The sequence below is a fragment of the Limanda limanda genome, chromosome 17 (genome assembly GCF_963576545.1).
Source record: "Limanda limanda chromosome 17, fLimLim1.1, whole genome shotgun sequence".
Taxonomy (NCBI): Eukaryota; Metazoa; Chordata; class Actinopteri; order Pleuronectiformes; family Pleuronectidae; genus Limanda; species Limanda limanda.
Window position 1 is genome coordinate 2,770,243 of NC_083652.1, and position 24,282 is coordinate 2,794,524.

Sequence of the window (24,282 nt, forward strand, 5' to 3'; positions counted from 1 at the left end):
TTTTCTAATACTGGCTCCAGACAAGTGCTAAACTTAAATTTATCACATAATATATTTGAATATAATATAAAAGAACACTTGTCAAATACACTTTGGGGCCCTGTAGTGGACAAAAGGGCCCTTAGTTATGTTCACTCATGCCCAAGGCCAGCTCTGGATCTAGTCCACATACTGTCCAAGAATCTCTGAATGTTTTAACTGAAAATGATCTTAATAACAATTTAAAAGAGCTGGCAAAAATGAGCTGAACACAACTAAGCTGAATTCAACTGAGCTGAACTCAACTGGTCTGCACGCCTCATCCACCAGGTCATGGAAAATTGTTGCTAGGGGTCAAATAGTTAAAAAAAATGTAATCAGATATTAATATAAAGGCTGATTTTACCTCCAGATTCACTCATATAACCCCTCTACATCCTTTGTAGTACATTAGCATAGGTGGTCCTGTCAGTGGTAGTGGGATATAATGGTTAAGACCTGTCGTGTTCAGCTGGTTCATTAATACAGTTGCTAACCTCTCTAAATGACCCTGCTACTCCTCTAATGAGAAGGCATGATTCATCGACAGACGCTCCAGTCCTCCTTCTCCTCTCCACATCTCCTCCTACCCCACCCCTCTCCACTGTTGTCAAGGCAACAAACCTTTAAACTGGAGCTGTTAGTCATCAATCCCCCCCCCCCCCCCCCCCAAAACTCTACCTATTGTGATGTTAGTGTGACGTTTGCCCACATCACGACAATTCAAATAATATTATAATATTATACTGTTTTGGTTTGGGAAAATATTGTATATAAGATATAAGATGTATTTGTTTCAAACGTTATAGTATAATATAACAACATAACAATTATAATGATGACGCTGGTGGTAGAGGTGGTGGTCATTGTTGATTTAGTTTTTTCCCTTGCCTGCACATGGGTTGGGCTTGTTCGGAAGGGCATTCAAAACACACACAGACACACAACACACCCACACCCACAAACAGTCAGAGGGAGGAGGCGGATCAAGACTCCAGGACTTCCTCAGAGGAGCGTAGCACTCAGCGCAGTGAGTATTTAACACCATACGCTCTTTGTTATTCCTGCGGATTTTTCCACATGCGCATTGTGTTTTTAATGTTAATGTCCCTGTCGTCTGAGCACATTTGAAGTGCGCTTGTTGGAGTGAGAGTGTAATAGCACCGGGTAATGTCGGGTCCTTACAGCGTGAGGGAACAGGTGTGGGCGCTGAGACAACATCACATCAACCTGTCATTGCAACGTCAGGTTGTGGAAAACCCTGTAGTTATGGCGGTGTGTCACTGACGTGTTGGGCTGATTATTCTCTTCAGTGCGGTTATGATAGTGATAGAGATCTGCGACAATGTGGCTGCACTTCCTGCCATGTCTTCGTAGGTTTATACTGTTTATACTCCTCGAGACAAGAAATGTAACGATAAAGTAAAGTCAAAAATACGCTTTATATGTTGAAATATATGGTCTGTGATTCTGTATACATCTACAAACTGTCAACAGTATGTAAATAAGTCAACATTAGCTCCACCTTAACCAACAACATCACAATGCGAAAAATGTGAATTGATTGGTATTATGGTCTCTATAGTCTATAAACAAGATGAACCCATCAAAATAGATGTAGACTAACACAAAGAGGTGAAAAGTGAAAGGTTAAAGAAGTGCATGGATTATGACTGTCCCTGCATGTGTGCAGTTATTTACATTACAGGGGCAAATTCTCTTTCTTAATTCAGTAAAATAAATTTAAATATACTTTTTGCCCACTCAAAGACTGAAATGAATCAAACTGCTTCCACAGTATTGAAGAGAAAATATACCCATTCCCCATATCTAGATTTATCTACCTCTGCTCTCTAATTGAATCAATTTAGATTTGATTCAGCAAATGATACAGCCCAAGGCATCAGCTGCACTGCTCTTTCTGTTTCTCTCCCAGATCATGGATGATTCTTCTCCATGTCCTGGTCGCTCTACGTTTGGGTGGTTGGTGGGAGCATCACAGGTTCTGGGTCTGGCTTCTGTAGTGCTGACCGGTGTATGGATGGGTCAATACCATGGAGGCTTTGCTTGGGATGGCTCAGCGCAGGAGTTCAACCTGCACCCTCTTTGCATGGTGCTGGGACTGGTCTTCCTGCAGGGCGACGGTGAGTCCACATGCGTCACTCGTCAGATTGAGATTTCCACCCTGGAAGTGGGGATGTGATTTATTGAAAAAAAAGTTTCAGTAAGATGTAGGTTGCTTTTTTAATAAAATGTTTTTTCATTAGCAAGTTACTTGCATGCTTACGTGACATTTCTGTAATGACAAGCAAGTGGTTGAGGCGGCGGTGAAAAAATTGTTAGCTTTGAGTGGATTTTCATCATTCTGGACAAGTTGAACTCTCGACTTGTTTATGGCACTGCTTGTAAAGTCAGGGAATAACCAATGTTTTTATGATCCATATGATCAGTAGCTGACGGCTTATGACAGCTGAGCACATGACTCTGTGTCCTGCATGAACTAATGCGATTCTTCATGTGTTTAATACTTCAATGTTGTCGAAACAGGAGCTTTACTGATCTCTCAAAATTTGTCATAAAGACCCGGGTGTTGGTCTTTAAGATGCTTCACGACGTTTGTTGTTGTGTCACCACTTTGTGGCATTGTTTGCTTATCAACATCCTTAGCCTTCTACTGGTCGTTTGCCTCGTATGGAAAATACTTCAAAACAGCCATTGAGGTTTTATAATGTTTGCCTAAAACTGGTAGGAAGGCCCTTCAGCAGCAGCACTCGCCATGTTAAGTTAGTTTTATGGTGGCAACACCAGCTCAGTGTTGTGAACTTCAACGAGCGCTCATATGTTCAGCTGCTTATGAGGGGAGGCGCTGTGAGCCTACCTGTCTGCAGCGGTGCTGTGTGATGTCAACTGGAGGAGGCGAAGTCGAATCTGTTGGTATCCATCTATAGTCTATGGACCAAACTAAGAATTCAAATTACACATTTAATACAAAATTCCCTTTTAAGTAGTTCTTATCACATTGATCAAATGCTATTTCCTCTGATAAGTCTGGTTTTAATGAGTTTTTTACTCTATAAAAGGGGTGAATCCAAATAGGCTTATCTCTTTTGCTTGGTTGTGGCGTTTAACCTGTAATGATTACTAAAGACATTAGAAATAGTCCTCTACAGACTTTGAATGTAAGTAGCATATCTCATGGTAATCCATCCATGTTAAGATTATTAAATCTTAATTATGTACCAATGCTGAACTATACTTTCATTCCCAGAGCTATACCACTGGCATAGCTAAATACATTAAAATAAATCCTTGCAGGTGAGGAGCCTTTCCATCTACCTTGCACACCCACATGGCCTTGAATAAAGTTCGTAATCCTGGTTTTGAAAAGTAATTTTTAGATAATATCCTGGGTGAAACAGGAAGTATGCCAGCAAAATGTGGATGCTATTTTAGTCAGCCTGAAAGTGTGTGTGTGTGTGTGTGTTTGTGTTCTGTGTGTTCTGTGCGCCTCAGGCATTGTGTTACTGACCTGATGTATTAGGCTAACACTGCCCAGACAGCCATCAACCCCACCCAGATAAAGTCTGATTTACACAGAAAGAAGAATGGTTGTGATCACGAAACGTTCTGTGTTTGCTGACATTTCCAGTCAAGCTTTGACAGCAAGACCCTGTTCTGGGAATTGATTCACAAGCTCAGAAAACTACTGTCAGAAAACTGAGCAGCGTTTAACAAGGGTGGCCTCATGCAATTCTCGAAGTTACACGATAGTCGTGTCTACAATTAAAATACAAAGTGTAAGGAGTAGTTATAAGTATTTAATTTAGCTAAGCCATTAGACATATGCTACTTAACAGATGGAGAAATTCCCATCCTCATAATGATGAAAGCTTTTGACCAGTTTTGTGGTCAATCTGATCATATTTGTAAAAATAACTAGAGCTATTAAAGGTAAGAACATGCTGCAAACAGGAATGAAGGGGTCAGAAGGGGTCAAATGGAGACATTTGGCTTTTTTTATTAAATGCCTGGTCAGACTAACTTTAATTTAAAGAAGACATGCTTTTCAGTTTTTTCTCTTTCCTCTAGTGCAGTGGTCACCAACCTTTTTTAAGCCCAAGATCACTTTTTAATTCCAAACGTAAGCCGAGATCTACCACCCTGATATCTTCCAAAAAACCCACTTAGGAGGGTCATATTTATAATTTTTTGCAATTTCTGTCAAAGGCTGAATGTACAAGAAATAAATACACACAAAGAAGGGCAGTTGTGCATCTTTTTCTATTCAATGCACAATATTCAAATTAATATCAATTCATATTTACAATGCACAATATGTAGCTTCTCAGTTCCACATCTACAGAGGAGCTGCTACTGCAGCACAATGTTTTTACATATAGGCTTTGATTTTACTATAGCCACAAATATGATTATTGACTTGTATGAAAGAAGTCCCTTGTACTCAAAAAGGGATTTTTTTATCAACAGACCAAAAGATGCGCATCTTCATACCCTAGAATCCTGACATTTAGTTTAGTACATAAACCAACTTGTTCTTGAAGGAAATGCAGCGCGTGTGAAAAACAGACAACCGACACACAGCTGATCTGCGGCGCGACAACAGCCAGTGAGTCCAGAGAGTTGGGGGAGCGACAGTGAAGACTAGGAGATCAACCGGTAGATCGCAATCGACTGGTTGGTGACCACTGCCCTAGTGTGTAATATATGTTTTTGTATCTATGTATAAGGTCTGGTCAAATCAACTATAAAGGAAGCTCCCCTCCACCACAGAAACCACTGCTCTTGAAGCAGCTGATAGTTCCAGGGAGTAGTGAAGTCATGTGACATATTGCCTCACCTTTGCCTAATGTCCCCCTGTGACACGGCAGGAAAGCGATTTGTTTTCTGAACATTTGAACATTTAATCCTTTTCAAGGTAAAACCCAGTTATTATGAAATGGGGCACAGGTTTTCCTCTGGAGAATGGGAATCCAATCTCAATGGGCATAACGAAAAAATACCAGGTGTAAATGAATTTACATTTCAGTATTTCAACAGCAACAAAAAAATCCAGATGGTAAATGTGTCCGGTTTGCTGCAATAGGATGCTGTCTTTGATAAGATAAGATCATCCTACATTCGTCCCACTACAGGGAAATTTGCAATGTTACAGCAGTAAGAGGGCAGGCAAAAATAGATGTAACTAAGTAATTGTAAATAAACATGCAATACTTATAGGGACCTATACAAAAATATATATATATATATATATAGTGTATATATATATATTTATAAATAGTTTTTATTTATAAATAGTTTATATATATATAAATGGAGTAAAGTCTAATATACAGTGTAAAAACATGTTTTATATACAGTGAGAATATATAGTTGAATAGATTGCAGAAACGGAAACCAAACCCTGATGATGTCGTAAGTCTCTGTAATACAGACAGAGTGAGATAACAGTTTTCCCCCCCCTCTTTGGTTTTGTGCCTGCGGCCCGCTGTACTTTTGCTAATGAGAGTAACCACATTAGTTCAACTGGTTCAATGGAGCAGCTGTCTGTTACAGCACAAGATTACATTAGAGCAATAAAAGCAAAGGTCAGCTGGACATTAAAAGGAGAGTGGGGAAAACGGTAAATAAGAGAGGGAAACACCCCGGGGACAGAGTCTTCAGTCAGAGACACATCCCTCACTGTTAATTCACTGTGATATCTTCTTTTGTTGTCTCCACAGAAATTGTTGACACATTCAGCAGTGCTTCCGGTTTGTCTTTGCTCAACCTTCACACTTTAGAACAGAACTTTTAAAGGCTCAAATGTATGAGTCATGCTTCTACTCACTGTGTAAACAGCAAATGGTAACTGTGCAAAACAGCTTAGTGATAATGTTACAAATTAATCTGCTCTGGTAGCCAAAATAAAATGCTCAAACGTGCACAATTAGCAATTATGTAGAGTTAAATGTTTTGATCCAGTAGAAGAAAAATACATTGGGAGACCTTTAGTAAATTATGCATGTGCAGATGCTCACAGTAAAGAAGTATTAGCATTACAACCCCTGTGCAGTAATCACACATTTTGATGCGTCTCACACTTTAACTAACAAGTTCATAGACATTTGCTTTTAAATTTTAACAATTTGAAATAAGAACTGAATTTTGTGTGTTGCAACAATGTTTCAAGAGGTTATAAGATTTAAAATGTTTGTCCTCATACTCTCATATTTTATATTACAGTAAACAGTATATAATCATACCAGCATTATCATATTTCTTTAAACAACTGCTTACTGTTGAGGAGTTTTGACCATCCTTAAAAATTACTGTATATGTGACTTTATATATCATGTATATAATGTATATTACACTATATCTGTACAGGATAATAGTGCCTGTCTAAATTTCACAGATACTCCCTTCTCTCTCTAAGCAGTACCAAGGTCAGGTTATTGGTAAAGGCCCAAACCAACAGAACATTTTAGCGTCTACGCTTAAGGACTTTTATATCTAACTCAGATGGGCCAGACAGAGATACACCAACCTTAACCCTCATTGACTTGAACTCTTTTGCGTATTTCACCAGTAGCAAGACGTAAGGACACGATGTGATTTAGGAATGCATATTTAGACTTAACTATCCAATAGGATGCGAACACCTACATGTAACATAGAGAGTGACAGCAATTGTTACCATTCATGGATGTACTGTTAGAATGGGTGACGCAAGTAGAGGAAGATGTATGGGGATGCTGTGGGAGACATCTTCAGACAGATATTTTGTGTATATTCAGTAGTATATAATTAATTTTGTAAATTTCATTAGTATATTTATTGTATATTGTAAATATGTTCTCTCTATATCTCTCTCTAGCCATTCTGGTCTACAGAGTATTTCGCAATGAGTCGAAGAGAAATGTAAAGGTTCTTCATGGCATCATTCACCTGCTTGCTCTTATCATCAGCATCATAGGTGAGATATATAACCAAATTATAAGCCTTTTTCTAACACCAGAAAATATGTCCCTATACCATTGTGTAACTTCTTGTGTATGTGTGTGTGTGTTTAGGTTTTGCAGCTGTGTTTGATTTCCACAGAGCAGCAAAGATTCCAGACATGTACTCTCTTCACAGCTGGTGTGGCATGGCCACCTTAGTCCTGTTCTGCTTGCAGGTATACACACATACACACACAGATTAACTGAATTCTTAGCCTTACCCTAAGCATCATAAATTAATGTCTAACTCTACAAAGACTACAAAGCAAACAGCCACTTACTTACCATAGCCTTTGTGTCTGCTCCAATCCGTCTGGATCCATTGGCAGAACTCATCGGATGGTTTTTAATTTAAGCAACATTCTAAATAAATAAGATCTGAATAAGTTCAGCATAACAACAATCCAGAAACATAACAACAATCATGCCACAATCATAGTCACTGAGATCACAGTTGTTCCCCATTCTAATGTTTAATATGAAAATTAAAGCTGCTGACCTGCTGGATTTTCTGCATTGTACTGATGCTGTATGAGTCCTATAAAGTTCTCTCTGAATTTGTAATGAGGATTATAACTTTAAAACTCATGTTTTTTCCTAGTGGGTGATGGGTTTGCTGTTCTTCCTGTTTCCGGTTGCGTCGTTATGGTTACGTGCCGCGTACCTCCCCATCCACATGTTCTGTGGTCTGGTTCTGGTAGTTATGGCCATAGGGAGCAGTCTGCTTGGCATCACAGAGAAACTCCTCTTCAGCATCATGTATGTGGGCTTTTGACTGTACTACTGTATTTTACATTAAACTAATTTATCTGTTTATATTTTGTATCTATTTTGTACATCTGTCTCTGACTCTATCTTCTGAATCCCTTTTCTCTCTTTCTCTGCCCAGGCCAACTTACCCTCTGTTTTCCCCAGAGGGGATGCTGGCCAACAGTTTGGGGATCATGCTGGTGTGTTTTGGGGTGCTGCTCTGCTACCTGGTCTCCAAGGAAGAGTTCAGACGCCCACCTAACCCAGAGGAAGAGTCCCTATCTGTGCACTTCAAGACCCTGACAGAGGGGGGGTCACCCACCACACCCTGATCTCTGGGTCTGACTTCCGACACCTCCAGCATATAGTTTATGTGAAGTCAATAAAAATATGGACAGGAAGCTTTAATAATGGTCTCTCCTGATCTTGCGTATTACTTAACGAATCCATCAACTTTCATCCAAAAAGTATTTTTTGCTTTTATTAGGATTAGTATAGTAAAAACCCATAGTACATGTAGCAGGCAGTCTAATCACGGTTCCTGTTGTCTTCACTTGGCATCTCCATAGCTTCTGTCATCTCAACATGTGGACACAAGGGGCGATGTCCCTTTTTCCCTGCAGTGGTTAACTGCCTAAGGCAAAGGTAATTAAACTCCTACAATATCAATGGCTACCCACACAGTTCTATGCTGTTGTAAAGCTGAGGCCCAAACCCAGCCCACACTATTTTTTTTAACAATTTTCTTGACTGAGTGCGCCTGGTGCTGCCATATAACTGTTTTGCAAGCAGTGGCTACACTCTGTATATTTATCTCCCCCTAAAGGCATTAAGAGAGAACATTTCTCAGTCAATTATGCTTGAAAACATTATCACTCTTACCTGAATAGGGACCAAAGAAAGGGTTACAACATAAACCGAAGCTGATATACTGTCTGGAGCTAGCAGAACTCTCTGCTACCTGAGTCTACCACCATTCTAATAGTCCTGCATTGATGTGTTTGGCTGCTCGTGAAAGATATAAAATTCATTCCCCTCAATGTGTTGAAGCAAATTCTAAAAGTGTAGCTGTTTATGGCTTTTTGACTTGACTTCAGGATCAGCCCTTGTGCCTAGAGCAAAGCTTTTATAGAGCGTTGGCCAGTCTCCAATAGTGGATGTTGCCTTTATGTAAGTCTTAATATTGTCATTTTTTTATAGGAAATTACATTAGAAATGTCTATTTATTTTACATTTATAATACATTGTATTAAACAGTAAATTGATTATGTGCCTTCAGAAGTGTGCAATTGTTGAGAATCACTGTATTTAGCAGCAGACGATAACTACTCAAATATGACTAGAATCGGTTCTACACAACCTTAATTTTTGCTTAATTGAACATTGAAGTATTTCCATTTTTGCATTTCATTCTATACAGCTACATCCCAATGGGAAATACTTTACTCTTGCTTTATGTATATTAAAGCTTTACTGGGGGCTTCACAGCATTTTTAGCATTTTCTGCTAGCCTTCTACAGTTAAATGTCCAGGGCAACTGACTCTGGCCTTCAGAGCATGTCTCCTGGGATATACTCTCATATACACTCCATCATAACCTGTAGAATTGTCATATTGTCATTGTAAAATCTCTGAAATAAAGTGTATGTGTTCGTGAAACAGTGCATAAATGAAGTCTAGTCTTGTTCCTAAACATTCTCTGATACTGTGTGTCTCTCCTGCTGGGTGACTCCACAGGCTGCTGCAGCAGAGCAGGGGAACATGGGTCATATGGTCAAATTAGATGTGTAGCACCATCCAGTGGTTACTGCCTAGACTACCTACAGGGGATAATGGAAAGTCAAGAGCAGCATCCTGACATTGTTACATGTGCCACATTTTTATGTGCAAACTTCTTTGTAATCTTCTAGGAGTTCAACTTTTTTAATAGTGACAATAACACTGTCAGGAGATTCTGCACTGTGTAAACCAAATATGAACTCTCCCCTACAATAACAATAATTATATATATTTACTGGCTGTCCTGATGGTGTGGTCAGGTTTAGGTGGATATTGCACCGCTGGTTTGGAGAAAGGCTCCATTAATTCCTTTAAGTTCTTCCTCCAAAATACAAGGTTCTTTCCAGTGGGTCATTAGAAGCAATGTTTTAATATCCCTGGTGCACCACTATACCAAGGTGTTACAGACAAACTATTTACAAAGTAAAACTAACCACTGAAAGGAAACTTACCCTGACAGAACTTTACATGAAACATAACTATTTACAAAGCCTTGCCTGAGGCACATTGAAATTGAAACACAAAGTGAACTATTTACAAAACTCAACAATAAAGCACACTTCTGTTCATGTCTGTTAACGTGGGGGAATTGAACAAATAACACTAAATTGGTTAGACAGACATGTCACTCATGCTGAATAGAAAGTCTTCATTACTAATCAGTCTCCTCTTGTCTGGCCCCTAATTCTAATTCTGTTCCATGTCATGACTTTGCTAGTGATGTGTTCAATTATAAAATAGTAACCTTAATGTTGCACAATGGTTGACATTGAGAAATATATTCAGTTCAAATTCAAAACCTTAAAAGAAATTAGATACTAACCAGTGGGCCACTGCATGATGGTGACAAAACCTACATATTTTAATGAAAATGCATAAAACAGAGAAGGCATCAATGAGCAGGTTCAAGGGTTGACATTAATAAATGCGGTGTGCTTTTTAATATTCATATTAAATATTAATTAATCTAATGTAGAGCATACATATAAAGACATTTATATGCTGAGCATAGTGAAATGTGAATGTATCTGGGGTAACCACATGTAACAATCAAGTCAAGCTCAATTATTCCCCCTTTCAATCCCACGAGAGATACAATTACACATCTGCCTTTCATTCAGCATTCTTCCTCTATAATTCTAGGAGTCAATCTTTTCACATGAAACGATAAACACATTTTAAATGCTTAATATTTATTTACATGGTGATGTAACAGTCCTGGGTTTAAAATATGACCTTACACACAGTGACAAAGCACACATGTAACACGAGTAACAGGGACCACTGACCCTGCTCTGTTCCAACGTGGTGTTTGAAACTTGATACCCCTTAAGTTGGGGATGAAATCCTACATATAAAGCACAACACACTGTTTTAATGACAGACTACACATCTGCCAGGTGGCTCGTCAATGATTTCAAGCAATGCTGTTGATAGTCTTGGACTTCCAATCAATTTGCTAATAATCCTTCATTAATCCAACTGTCCAGAATTACAATTATACATTGTCCAGCAGCCAGACTGTAAAAATGCCTTGTGAACCAGCACGATTAAGTATTAAAACATCTCATAGCTGGAGACTCCTGAGCAGAGAAAGAGAAAAGGGCAGTGGTCATAGAGACTGACAGAGGTTAGAGGTCATAGGTTACATCGGCACTAGCAACACTGGTAGAGAATTGCTGATATATTAGAAACGTAAAGTTCAATTTACAAAAAAAAAACAGGCATTCGTGTGCATAAAATACATAAAAACTTCAAAGTTTAGTCCCATTTTCTGAATATAATTTATCGGTCATACCCTCTTGAAAACTAGCGCTGATTGACTGCTCACTTCTTCCTCTTGTTACTGTTTCAACAAATGCCAAGCTTTCCATTCTCTCACAGCAGATAATCAATCAGTTGTCTTTGAATAATTTTTGAAACAATGGTTTCTTGATTTTAGACAAAGGTAAACTAATGCAGGCTAGTTTTTGTCATCAACTGTTAATTATGCGATGTGAAATGTGAAGCTGAAAATATGAAAATTGTTTTGGAATTTGATTAATGTATATGGGACTTAAAATGCAACTGATGGCTACATACATGATAAAGTGACCTTTGACTTCTGACATTTAATTAGTTCATATTTCAATCCATTCAAGAGGCCAAAAACATGTTTTTCGAGGCCAGAGTGATCTTTGACCAAAATGTAATCAGTTTATCCATGAGTCCAAGTGAAATATTGTGCCAAATTTGAAGAAATGTTCTCAAGACGATCTTCAGATATCCCATTCAAGAAATTCGTAAACTTGACCTGAGAGCTTGACCATTGGGAACCAAAATCAAATCAGCTCATCCTTGAGACAAAGTGAATGTTTGTATCAAATTTGAAGAAATTCCCTCAAGGCCCGTTGTCACAGGCTGTCGCTGGGATAGAGGCATTAAAATTCAATATAATTGTTTTTGTATGGCAGTATAGAACTAGTTAATCTAAGTATGATGGGAACACAAAGTATGATCAGTTATTTGATTCTAACATAACACTGTTATGCTTAGATATGTTGCTTAGTTTATAGATTTTAATTGTTTCAAGCAAAATGTTAACTTTTAGCTTTACTGGACTCTATGAGTGAGAAAAAAAATGATGTCCTTGGATTACAGCTAACATTACAGCAGATAAATGCATTGCACATCAAGCCATTCCTTGCTTTTTGTTTTTTTTAAAAGGCTAAAACAAAGAAACATCACAAGACTTCAAATGTAGAGGATTGATTTTTCTACCGCTCCATTCGCACCTGTTTCAATGTGTAAAGAGAAATCCAGACATAGATAGGACATGTTTTGCCAAGTAAGATGAGCTATGACTGGACAATCACTGTTCAAGGAATTACTGAGAGTAAGAGGAGCCATTTGGCACCTCATGGGACTTGTAAGCACTTTTTTCATGGCAATGCGCATCAAGGCCCTGGTAAATCAGTTTGGGAATGATGTGACCACAGGATACAAAAAACCTTCATGATAAAAACAAAATAACAAAATCCTACATGAATTAATAGCATACAAAAATCTCAAAGGCATTGTTTCAGGTTCATCTTTGTAAATGAATTATATCCTACTCAATCAAGAAGAGTTCTTAACCCAGAATGTACAAAACTGTACTATAATGTTGCTATTGTTTTTTTTGTCTCCTGGAAACATTCCTTTGTTCTGAGGGAAAATTACTCCAAAAGATAAAACAACAAATCCAAATTGAAACACTATTCATATAGGTTAACACAGACATAACTTAAAAAAGATAAATATCACTTACTTTTGTTTTATAAACAGTAAGTCAGTGCTCATACAATGACAGCATAATCCTAGTTCAACTGACCAGCTTCTGTCTGGCACAAGTTCTAGAGCAAGGATGTGTCCAGGTTTCCAGTCATTGTGTCATTTAAGCGCTTCAAACTTGAAATGCAAATCTTCATTAATGGCGTCAATAGCAAAGTGGCGTCTGACTTTAACCACCTGGTGTTTCAAACATGAACTTGGCAGAGAAACTCCAGAGCAGTGTAATATGGACTTCCAGAGACATAAGTTAATCAGAGATAACCGTCTTTTTTGTGTTTACAATTTCCATAATCTTGCTTTTCCTCATCGTGCTTTGATTTTCTTCGAACTTTGATGTTTTCCTCCCTCCCTTTGTACTCGTTCTTGTCTTTGACTGGTTAACAATGCAACAGATCAGGTTTGTATGTTAACCACCTGCAAAAAAGCTGAACAGAAGAAGAAATGCTTTACATGTTGTACTCATATATTTAACTTATCATGCTTCACATGAAGTGCTCATCTTTCTGAAACAATCTGACAAGTATACATACTTCTTGCAGCAGCGGGCCTGGGTGTGTATGGCCCACAACTATAACTGTATTCCCTCTTAATTTAGTACCAACAGCACATGAAAAACAAACCAAACTTCTAAATTAGTGGCAAGCATAGCCAAACCTTACATATTCCATATCTTCTGTGAATCTTGGAGTGTATTCTGTACAATCTCGATTGACCCTCTTCCCTTGTGTCTGACTTAACACTTAAACTTTTCTCTATACATTGGACTCAACAAAGGGTCTTTTTGGTTTGACAGGAGAGGTAGGTCCTGTCTTTCTCTCAGTTGGTCTGTCTGAGCAGCTATGAATCACTGGCAGTGTTCGGGCCAGCTTCACGTCCAGGTAAGAGGGATTGTGACTAGCAACCTGCATCGAGCTCTCACCTTTGGAACCACTACTTGGCAGCACCTCATAGTAGTCAAGGTGGTTGTGACCATTGTGGGCATTGTTGTTGCTGCGGTTGTGGTAGGCAATGGAGGAAGGCTGTGGTTGGCTGAAGCCTCCTTGGTTGGGTGGGGTTTTACCAGGTGTGGTAACCACTGTGTCCACTGAAGACACAGCCCAGGAGCGTGAGGGGCTGAGACAGGATGACAAATTAGAAGGAGCTTGTTGCTGATACTGCTGCTGCACCCTCACTGTCCTGTCAATAACGCCCATAAAAGGAGTGCTCCTTGACGACCGACCTCCCTCCCCAGGATAAGTCCCACCTCCTGTCATACATATTTCTGACTGGGAAGAGATCAGAAAGAGATCATCATGATAACCAGTAACCCCTCCAACAGAGGCAAGCTCTGAAGGTAAATCCATGTGCTGTGTTGAGGCCGAGGTCCTGAAGCCTGATCCATGATTAGCTGGCTGCCCACCAGCGAGGCTGCTGCTGGTGGTGGGGAAACAGATACTGACACTCTGATTGAGAGGCCTGGTGGAGGAGACAGTGGATGAGGTTGGATGGGTGCTAAGTGGACGTCGCAGCCCACCCTGATCATGGTACTGATAATCATGCAATGATGGAAGGCTTTCAGGCGGTCCCATTGTTGCCTCTGTAACTTCCATGGGGTAGGAAGCTGCTTTCGATTGGTTGCGACTGAACTGACGGGCCTGGGCGAACCGGTTGTTCCCCACCATTTCCCCTCCTGCTCCTCTCCCAAAGCCAGATGCAGGTCTCAACTGGCAAGTCAAGCCAACATCTAAATCATCAAGTGGATATGAAGCTACAGAATTAAGACCAGCCTGGACCTGCAGGCTAGGCCTGACATTTAGGAGACTGGAACAAATTCCGTCTCCCAGTTCATCCAATTCTCGGGGCAGATAGGCAAACTGTGAGTAAGCTGAACTTCCCAAAACCATGCTGGAGTGGGTTGAAGAACTAGGCTGACTGGTTCTAACAACCTGGGCTTTGGCTGGTTGAAGCCATTGACCTTGTGCAGGGTTCTGCTTCTGAAGTGATCTCTGATCAGACAAAAAGTGGTATTGCTGCACTCCCTGTTTCTGGTCTGAGTGGTGGAGAGCTAAGTAAGAGTGTGGATAGTGTTGCACACCAATCCCTGACAATGCAGTGATACTTTCTGACATTGGGCTGGCTTGATGCTGTTTTGGGGAGGAAGGAGGACTGAAATTGTGAAAGGAGGATGAAGGAGGATGAGGAGCAGAATGACAGGCTGAAGTGGAAGGAGAGTGGATGGGACTTGAGAGGTGATGATACAGTTGAGTAGGGGAGAGGGAGGAGGGTGATGACATCGCAGGCCGACAGTGAGTGTCAATACTTTCAACCACAGGAGGAGGGTGGAAGGAGGAGCGTGGAGGGGGATCTCCTTCACTGTCAACCCTTTCGTCTACCGTCTCTTCTTCCTCCTCTTCCTCTGGAAGCCCCTCCTTGTCATGCACCTGCAGACAACCTGAATCTCTGCACCTGGCCTCGTTGATGGACACATTATGTTCATAAGCATGGTGTGATGAAGGACGGGGAGACTCTTGTTGTTGAGAATCCTGCCGACACTCTTCCTTGACCCGGGACAGCAAACGCTGGATCTCCCGATTAGATGGACACAGATGGCTGGCCTCAATTAGGTCCTCCAGGGCTGCATGAAATTGTCTGAATGATGACAGAGAGCAAAAGCGGAGTCAGAAAAGTTATTCAAGAAGATTAACAAAAAGAGAGTGTGCTTTCATTATTAATGCAGAGAATTTTGGGAGCCCAAACTTTTTGTTGTAGTCATTGGTAACAAAAGGTAATGAAGGAATTCATCACATTTCTGATTTAAGATCTGATCCTGTTCCAACTCAATATTCAGTCCCACAGTCCTTCAACTAAATGGTTCATTCAATTTGTGCTGAATCCAAAAGAGTAAGAGAACTAAATCCTTCTTGATCTGTTACTTTGTGCAGTATTCAAAGTGTACTAAAATGATTCATAACACTTGGGAATGATCAAAACAGACCACACCCACCTCTGATCATGGGTGTTCTCAGAAGTATGACAGAGTTTCTATTGTATGTTCTAGCCAGTAAGTAGCTTGTTAGGTATACGTCTTGGTACTAATTGAATTGCCGAAGCCTAACCTGCCACCTAGACTAAGTTTAAGTATTACAAAGACGAAAGCTAAATATGTGAGCATATAGCCTCTCTGCAAATGTGTCAGCTCCTGTAGTGCCTTGCTATGGCAACACCTTGAAACTGGCTATGCTAAGCTATGTAAGTCGAGCTTACATACAGCAATTTAGAATTGGTTTGGTACTTGTATGTGAGATACTTGGTATTTGTGGCCAGTTAGGATCTAGACACGTACTTGTGCCAGTGGTCCAACCCAAAGTTATTGGTCAAAAAGAAGTGCTGTATTTATGTCCATTCATGTGCATGAATGGGTGGATGTGAGTTGTACTTTGAGCAATTACTGACACTAGAAAACCGCTTCATAAATAGAGTCCATTTACTATTCCATTAAACATTATGAGCCAGCAAGGACAACTTTTTCTTTCTCTGGATGTGAGGACAGGAGTTGTGAAACAAGTGGCCACACATCCACGGAAGTCTGAAATTATATAAAGACTATTTGACAGTACATATTTCAGTCTCCTTACTTAAAGGAATAGTTCACCCAAAAATGCTAATACACCTTTTATCAACTCAGCCCTATGCCGATGGAGGGATGGGTGAATTATTTGAATGTTTGAGAGTTTTAGAGGTAATCAGAGTAGTGGCAGCCGAATCCAATACAACTGAGGATATTAGTGAGCTTTCTAAAAAACATAACCTGCCACCATACCACTCCTATGGTGTCATCCAAGTGTCGGCAAGCCCCGACATTCATATTCGACTCGAAACGATGTCATTTACACCTTGTTTAAAGCCTAAAAGTCCACCAGAAGTGGCCAAGCTAGCATACGTTAGCATTTCCAACGGTCCCTTAATGCACCTCGTATGATAATATCAACAGACATTTAGGCTTTAAAACATGGTGTAAATCATTTGTTTTTATGTGTTGTTTTGTCTTTGAACCAATTATATACTTTTTTACAAAAAAAACTAATACATTTAACAGTTCATGATTTGGTTAGGGTCAGGTCACTGCATTCAGCAACTTGTTCTTTTGCTGCTATAATTACCTGCGGCTGCGTTTGGCCCGGGCTCTGGCATAAAAGGCCTCATAGGATTGAGCTTTTAGTTCTAGTGCTTTGGTAGCAAACTCCTCAGCAAGGTCAAAATCCTGAAATAAGAATGGAGGGCAGAAGATTGAGAGCGATGCGTTTTTTAAAAACAAAACAATCATTTAACTAAAACAATTACAATTAACTTATGAGTTATATTATGTCAATGGAATGTGATGTGTTTCCTACAATGCTAGGAAACAAATAAGTGTAACAAGTGTTTAACAATCATTAAACTAAAACATGTCATGGGTTACAATGACATTATGAGTAATATTGAGTCAATGGAGTCAATGGAATGTGTTTCCTACAATGCTAGGAAACACATTAGTGTTGCAGAGAGATAGAAAGGGACCCACATTCATCTTACGACGGCACCGTGACAGGTTGAGCAGCACACACACTCTCAGCTGTCTGAATGTCTTCAGCTCGTCCCCTGGAAACTTCTGAAGTGCTGACTGATAGGACTGAGCAGCTTCTCGCACTTTACCTTGCTACATATGTACACAGACACACAAGACACACACACATACAAAGTGTACTTCTGAATCATGAAATTATAATTGCAGTATGTTTTACACACAGTATCAAATAAACTTTTGAGTATTTGGTTTGTGTTTAAGTTTGCTTGTGCTTGTGTATTTTACCTTGTACAGTTTGTCTCCTTCCTGAATCAGTTTAGTGAGCAGAACCATTAGGATGTCCGGTTTAGATGTTGCCATGGCCCAGGTTGCTGGTCCTACACACACAAACACACAGACACACACGCACACACAGACATGAATGCTAGCAAGTACCTTTCATTTTATCTTCATTTTCAAAAACCTTTTATTGAAAACACAATTCAGGTATCTGTGGTTTGTAACTTGTCAAGCTTTTATTTTGTGACAGTGGAGCAGTGACAAGCCTGTCATTGCCCTGTCAATTTGTTTCTAAATTATATTTAATATTTAAAATGCAGCTGAAAATGTTTTGACCAACCACAAATGTTTGACATTAAATAAATAGTAAAGAAAATAAATAAATAGATATTAACCTACTTAGTCCCTTCCTGATTTCAACTGTAGCTACTGAAACGTGACCTATACAAATCAAAATGTTCTTGAATGTGACACATTAAGAAAATAAGAATCCCAAAAAGATTCTGATATGTATATTCCAATAATCTGATGCACATCTATTATTTTCACTTCCTGGTTTCAACAACTGTCATTTCTGCATACAACCACTAACGGTCACCACTCAATGTAGTCACCAAGAGATTCGAAACCCACGAAAACAGTGCATGTTACAAGAAAATCGATCGTTGAAGAAAAATAACCACAAATTAACACCTTTGTCTTCCAAAAGAGTAGAGTTGCAGACTATCCACATTTTAGGGGGAACTTTCTCCTTTTGAATTAACAGTCATATTTAATGTTTTAGTGGCTTTATGTCACTGTGCGAGTAAATCATGTTTTGGTGGTAAAAGACAACTTTATAAGGGTTTTTTAAATTCATGTTAAAATAAGGTGCACTTATAATAAAAAAGGAGTGAGGTTAATTATTTAAAACATTACAGTAGCACTTAATAAGCTTATTGTTCATATTTTTAAGTTTCATATACCTCGTGATGACTGAGTCATATTCCTACCTATCTTGGCTCCCTTTCTGAGTAGAGCGATGACAGCCGAAGTGTTTCTGCAGCCGACCGCTCGGTCAAGAGGACGCATCCCACTGCAATCCACGTGTTCCACCAGTGCGCCATGATCTACCAGGTACTGCACCTAACACAGGAGAGGTAGCAAACAGGTTTCGCTCAGTTATATTGTCTTTTGCAGACTCTGCAGGAAAGGTAAAGCAGGGACTGCCACACTTTAGTTTGGCAGGTATACTGTATATGTAATGTCAACTGCTTCTGGTTCACACACCACTTCTGGGTCACCACGGAAGGCAGCGAGATCCAGAGGTGTTCGTCCACTGCGGTCAACATGAGTTGTGGCTGCACCTCTCTCCACCAGCTCTCTGACCAAGGGTATCTGGCCTTTGAGACATGCCCAGCTCAGCGCTGTTAACCCCTCCCTGTCGCTCTGGTCCAGAGAGGCTCCTAGAAACAGACAGAGATAGAGAGATTCATCTCAGTGAACATCAAGCTTAGAGATAATGTTGAGGTCAGATGACTGCAGCAGGATTCAACCCCTAACTGATTAAACTGTGTGAATTAATCCAGTTATTCAGCCACTATAGCACAGGCGTAGAGGCTTTTGAGTTCTTGGGGTGAAAATAAAAAAAATATTTTCCATTTGCAGCCATTGTTGTTATTATGGTATGGTGCGGTTGGTTACCATGTTCAAGCAGCAGCTGTGCGGAGGGCATATGTCCCTCGGAGGCTGCCGTCATTAGAGCTGTTCGACCCTGTTGATCAATCATGTTCACATCCACCCCATGATTCAGTAGCAACTCCACCACCTGACCACGAGACAGAGGGAGAAAGGCACTCAACATTTCAACAGCATGAATCAAAATAGACCTTATTCTGTGTGTGCGTGGGGGGGCATACCTTCCAGTGGCCATATCTCACGGCACTGAAGAGCGGAGCCACACCTCGCCTGTTGCCTTGCTCGGCAGCAGCACCCTGATCCAACAACTGCCTGCACACAGGCAGCCTGCCACTTCCTGCTGCTGCTGTTAGAGCTGAAAACAGAGGATTGGACAGAAGACGTGTGTTTCTAAATTGTTTCTTTTGGCTCTTCAGCAACACTATCAAGTATCAGGACTTTAAAAAGATTGTGGAAGAAATTGTCTCTTCTGGAGAAAGAACCAAACAGATTTGGAGGAAAGTTTTAAGCCTAAAAGTCCACTACCGGAAGTGGCTATGCTAGTGGACGTAGCAATGCGAACCGGCACCCCGCACGTTCCCTTGGGTGAGGGTGTGTGTGGTCTTCTGGTGTGTCTGCAAAAGCGGGAACGCGCCTTCGAGGAGGCTATCAGAGGGTGTTTAGGCTAAGAGCATGGTGTAAATGACGCTGTTTCAAATCAAATATGAATGTCGGGGCTTGCAGACACTTGAATGACACCACACAAGCAATATGGAGGCATGTTCTGTTTTTTTCTGCTGTTATTATACATCTGAAGAAGGGGTTCCCTTTACGTCACTTGTATTGGATTCGGCTGCAACGCTGTTTACTCTTGAGACTCCAAAGGTGTTTTGTGGACTCAAACACGTCCCCCCCATCGGCATAGTGGCGAGTACATAATGAACTTTCCCTTTTAAAGGAGTTTTGTAGTTTTGAGTAGTTTCTCACAAAACAATGAGATTGGTTTCAGATTATGGAACCAGAGGAAGTGGAACTCTGGCCAACACAGGTTCTACCTGCTGTTTATTTCTTAAATTTCCTAAAAACGTTTTTGCTTTATTCCCCGATCTCTATTTTCATTATGGCCTTAATATGGTTCAACAAATAGTTCTGCCATGCAATGACAGTGCATATGTCAGCAATAAGAGAAAGACAAGAGAAAGCCATAGTCCCTCTAGGCCTGTCACGATAACACATTTTTCTGTGCGATTAATTGCCCCAGAAATTATTGCGATAAGCGATAATATTGCCGTTTTAACACCATTTTCAACTTATATAATGATAATGGCATATTAATGCAAGTACACCCTTTCGAAGATCAATAAACTTTTATTTTTAAAGAACACTGGAACTGGACATCTGGAAGACATTTAAGAAAGACTTTTTTATTGCCAAATATATTAACTGTTTAAAGTAGATTATAAATAAAAATAAATACAAAAACTTTTTAACTTAAAACTATGAATAATATATGAAATGTTAACAAAAGTTTACACTATACTTAAATAAATAAAAATAAATACAAAACAGACACACTCTGACTCGTGACTCTGACCCCGTGTCTCCGCGGAGACCCCTGTGTCAGACCGCTCGGAGACCGCCGTGTCTCCGCGGCTGGGCTGTCGCAGGCAGGCTTCTGCCCGCCTTCGTCCCCCCGAACGCTTTTGTGAAACCTTTCTCGCCGTGGTCTCCGTTCCTCCCGCCCCGAGCCTTTCCAAGCCGACCCGGAGCCGTCCCGGCGCACCACGGAGGAAATGCGCCCGGCGGGGGCCAGCCAGCGCTTGGGAGAGGGCTCGCGAGGAGATCCTCCCACACCTGCACGGGAGCCCTGACGCACGCGGGGCGCGGGCAGCGCGGAGACAAGAGTCTGTCCACCGGCAGCCGCGGCCGACTGCCGGATGGGATCTGCATCGATCTCATTTTTAGCCTTATGCGAGCGGAGTTGACGGAAATCCGTCATAGAGACGGAAAACTTTAATCCCTGAATTTATTGCAGCCGGCAAAAAATTATCGCTCATTTTAATTTATCGCGCAATTAATTGATTTATTGCATATCGCGACAGGCCTAAGTCCCTCTATTCAAAATTATTTTATGCAGAAATATTGAATAATAAAAAACAAAAACACAAATGAAGTGTGCAGTTTTAAAGTATATTTTGTACAGTTGCATCAGGTTTTGTAGTACCTGTCTCTCCCCACAGAGTGTCAGATGTGTTAATCTCAGGTCTCTCCTCCTCTTCCTCATCTTCCTCTGGAAGATCTAGTAGATACGACACCATCTACACACACACACACACACACACACACATACACACACCACATACGCAGACACAGATAAATAATTAATAGGTTTTTATGGATTCTTGTTGTAGAATTTTTGAGTGTCTGTCTCTCTCTGTTTAAGTTTGAATAATATGTTAATATTTTACAAATACATCTATAGATTTACATGAATATATGAGTCACACACATCAATACTATCTTTCTGAGGACCAGTTTTAGTGACTATAAGGCCTTGTGGAGTGAGGACATTTAGGGTGGTCCTCAGTTAATCACACAAAGGGCTGTTTAAGGGCGTGTTTGTGTGCGTGCATGGGTTTGACTTCTGTGTGGCACAGTGACTGACACACGTTCCTAGGGCTGTATAAGGGTGTGTGTTTGTAAATGTGTGTTGACCTCTGTGTGGCCCATGCTGGCTGCTGCAATCAGAGCTTGCTGCACTGCATGGGTCTTGCTTGCTCCCCGCTGGCCACAGCAGGAAGTGCAGCTCCAGTCCGCACGATTCAACAGGAAGTCCAGCACCTTGAGGTGGCCTCGCTGAGCTGCGTGCACCAACACACACTGACCAGAGTTGTCCACATGACCCACCTGAATACACAGAAAGACAAAGGCTTGTGTAGAATATTATTTTTTGCTAAGGAAAGTTTCCAACTGAGAGAAATGAGCCGGCATGAAGACAGACAGGGATGAAGTAGAGCTTTTCGGAGCATCAAATGTGACTGGAGCCAGCTCTCGAGAATCAAAGTTGAAAAGTTGAGGATGGTCAGATGCGACTAGCAAGAATTTTGGCTAAAGCATAGATCTATTTGGAGAACTTTCAATTTGATAACAGTATCTTAGAAGTCTGATGGAATATATATTTTTTAATAGAAATATAATGCAATCCTGGAGTTTATTGGTATGGTCTATATGCTTGCCAAATGCCATGTCCCCAGATCCAATGTGTTATTTGTGGTGTCATTCTTAATATCACCACTGAGTGAAACAAAAGTACATTTGCACATTGTAGGTTTAATACAATGTTTTTCAACATGTTAAAAGCTCTCTCTTGCGCCTTTTATATGCTCAAATACATGATACATGATGAATAAGTTGTCAATGGCTGAATATTTCCACCTCAATACACCTGTAAACAAATGCCAGTCTGATACAAATGCACTCAAACAGTCAGACTGTGATGTTACAAAATAAATGTAGTAGGCCCAATGGTAGAGTATACCTTAGCTCTGTGCTGACTCAGCATGATGACAATGTCCATATGTCCAGCAGCAGCAGCAAATCCCAGTGCAGTCAAACCATCATGTGACTGAGAATCCACCTAGAAATACATCACAGAGGCTACAAGTTTGCACTACAATATTGAAAAGTTCTATCATGTTTCTTAAGGGTTAGGGTTATCGTTCTATTTCGTCTCAAGAAACCATAAAACTTAACAGAATCTGAAAAACAAAATTTGTATACCTGAGCTCCATGATCGAGCAGCAGTGCCACGGCATCCTTGTGGCCCAGATGGGAGTGCACACACAATAGAGGGGCGTTGTTAAGGACGCCACTAAGGGAATCCACATCAGCTCCTCCCATGATCAGCAACCGGCTCACCTGGACAGGTAGAGAGGGCAGTGACAACCTGCTTTTGTGTATCTGTATGTGTTAGTGGGTTTCCTTACGTTTTGAGGACCTAAATACGTTAACACAGTCACATTATGGGAATTTGTCTTCTTTATGGGGACAAAAAGAAAGTCCCCATAACATAAATAATGACATTTTAAGGTGAGGAATATTTGAGGCAAGTAGTAACTTTGGTTAAGGTTAGAGTAAGTCTATCCTAAGACAGTGTAAAGCAAAGACAGTCATTTGTCTCTCAACATGCTATACATGTCTGTCAGTGATTATCGAAAACATGTGAAAAATATGGGAACTATGTAGGACTGAATGTGAGGTTTGATTGTTTTTACAGCATTCCTTTGGTCCTGATTTTTAGGAGAGTCTGAAAAGTGGCTTCTGCTTCTACTTTTATATACTGGCGATTTTTTGAAGCAATCAAATATACCTTGCTGGTTAATAAAATATTGCTCTGTGGTGTGAGGTACTCAAAAAAGATATTTTGAATTGCTTTACAGTCCTACAGTCAAAGGAAATCAAGAAACGACTGTCTGTGTGTGTGTGTGTGTGTGTGTGTGTGTGTGTGTGTGTGTGTGTGTGTGTGTATCTGTGTGTGTGTGTGTGTGTGTTACCTTGATGTTAGGGGTGTAGAGGTTGCGAAGAGATGACAGAGTAGGGCTCAGGTTGTCTGTGCTGTAGGACAGCCACAGCCCCTGTAGAACTGAGGAGGAAATCCCAAGCTTCTTACTCAGACCCTAGAGAGTGAATAGATTGGTGTCACCGTCAATTTGGTGATTCTGGTATCAAGAGCAAATTAAATACTTACACAAAAAATTCACAGTAACAATGTTTAAAATTTAAATGAGGTTGTCCACAGTTGTCCACATCCATTTGAGCCGCTGTTGTAAACAAACCGAAATTATGTTTCCAGAGTTTACTTCCTGTATGCGAGCATGAGGTTTACCAAATGTGTGATAAAACATTTCCTTTTTCTAGACGACGAGATCAACTTTTATGGTATTT

General features: G+C 40.4%; 2 protein-coding genes across 2 annotated transcripts in view; one reads left to right on the forward strand and one right to left on the reverse strand.

Moving 5' to 3' along the window:
* The first annotated feature begins 1,957 nt into the window (after positions 1 to 1,957).
* Positions 1,958 to 8,137, forward strand: LOC133023813 (transmembrane ascorbate-dependent reductase CYB561). Its single transcript, XM_061090883.1, has 5 exons — positions 1,958 to 2,162; positions 6,896 to 6,994; positions 7,092 to 7,195; positions 7,621 to 7,778; positions 7,909 to 8,137. Exons 1-5 carry the CDS (start codon positions 1,958 to 1,960, stop codon positions 8,099 to 8,101), a joined length of 759 nt encoding a protein of 252 aa, XP_060946866.1. The 3' UTR covers positions 8,102 to 8,137.
* A 2,422-nt stretch (positions 8,138 to 10,559) lies between these two features.
* Positions 10,560 to 24,282, reverse strand: part of LOC133023812 (protein TANC2-like) — a 32,449-nt gene continuing 18,726 nt past the window's right edge. The window contains exons 15-27 of the mRNA XM_061090882.1: positions 23,892 to 24,014; positions 23,119 to 23,256; positions 22,877 to 22,975; positions 22,054 to 22,245; positions 21,563 to 21,656; positions 19,581 to 19,714; positions 19,366 to 19,489; positions 18,952 to 19,127; positions 18,675 to 18,807; positions 17,689 to 17,780; positions 17,401 to 17,535; positions 17,000 to 17,100; positions 10,560 to 15,488 (exon numbers count right to left, since the gene is read on the reverse strand). Coding sequence (XP_060946865.1) covers positions 13,613 to 15,488; positions 17,000 to 17,100; positions 17,401 to 17,535; positions 17,689 to 17,780; positions 18,675 to 18,807; positions 18,952 to 19,127; positions 19,366 to 19,489; positions 19,581 to 19,714; positions 21,563 to 21,656; positions 22,054 to 22,245; positions 22,877 to 22,975; positions 23,119 to 23,256; positions 23,892 to 24,014 — 3,417 coding nt within the window. The 3' untranslated portion in view covers positions 10,560 to 13,612. The remainder of the gene's footprint in view (positions 15,489 to 16,999; positions 17,101 to 17,400; positions 17,536 to 17,688; positions 17,781 to 18,674; positions 18,808 to 18,951; positions 19,128 to 19,365; positions 19,490 to 19,580; positions 19,715 to 21,562; positions 21,657 to 22,053; positions 22,246 to 22,876; positions 22,976 to 23,118; positions 23,257 to 23,891; positions 24,015 to 24,282) is intronic.

Bases quoted from the DNA above. Each gene is read 5' to 3' on its own strand.
- LOC133023813 (XM_061090883.1), top strand. From the start codon at position 1,958: ATGGATGATTCTTCTCCATGTCCTGGTCGCTCTACGTTTGGGTGGTTG. The intron at 7,196-7,620 runs GTATACACACAT...GTTTTTTCCTAG, and splicing joins TAGTCCTGTTCTGCTTGCAG to TGGGTGATGGGTTTGCTGTT. The intron at 7,779-7,908 runs GTATGTGGGCTT...TTCTCTGCCCAG, and splicing joins AAACTCCTCTTCAGCATCAT to GCCAACTTACCCTCTGTTTT.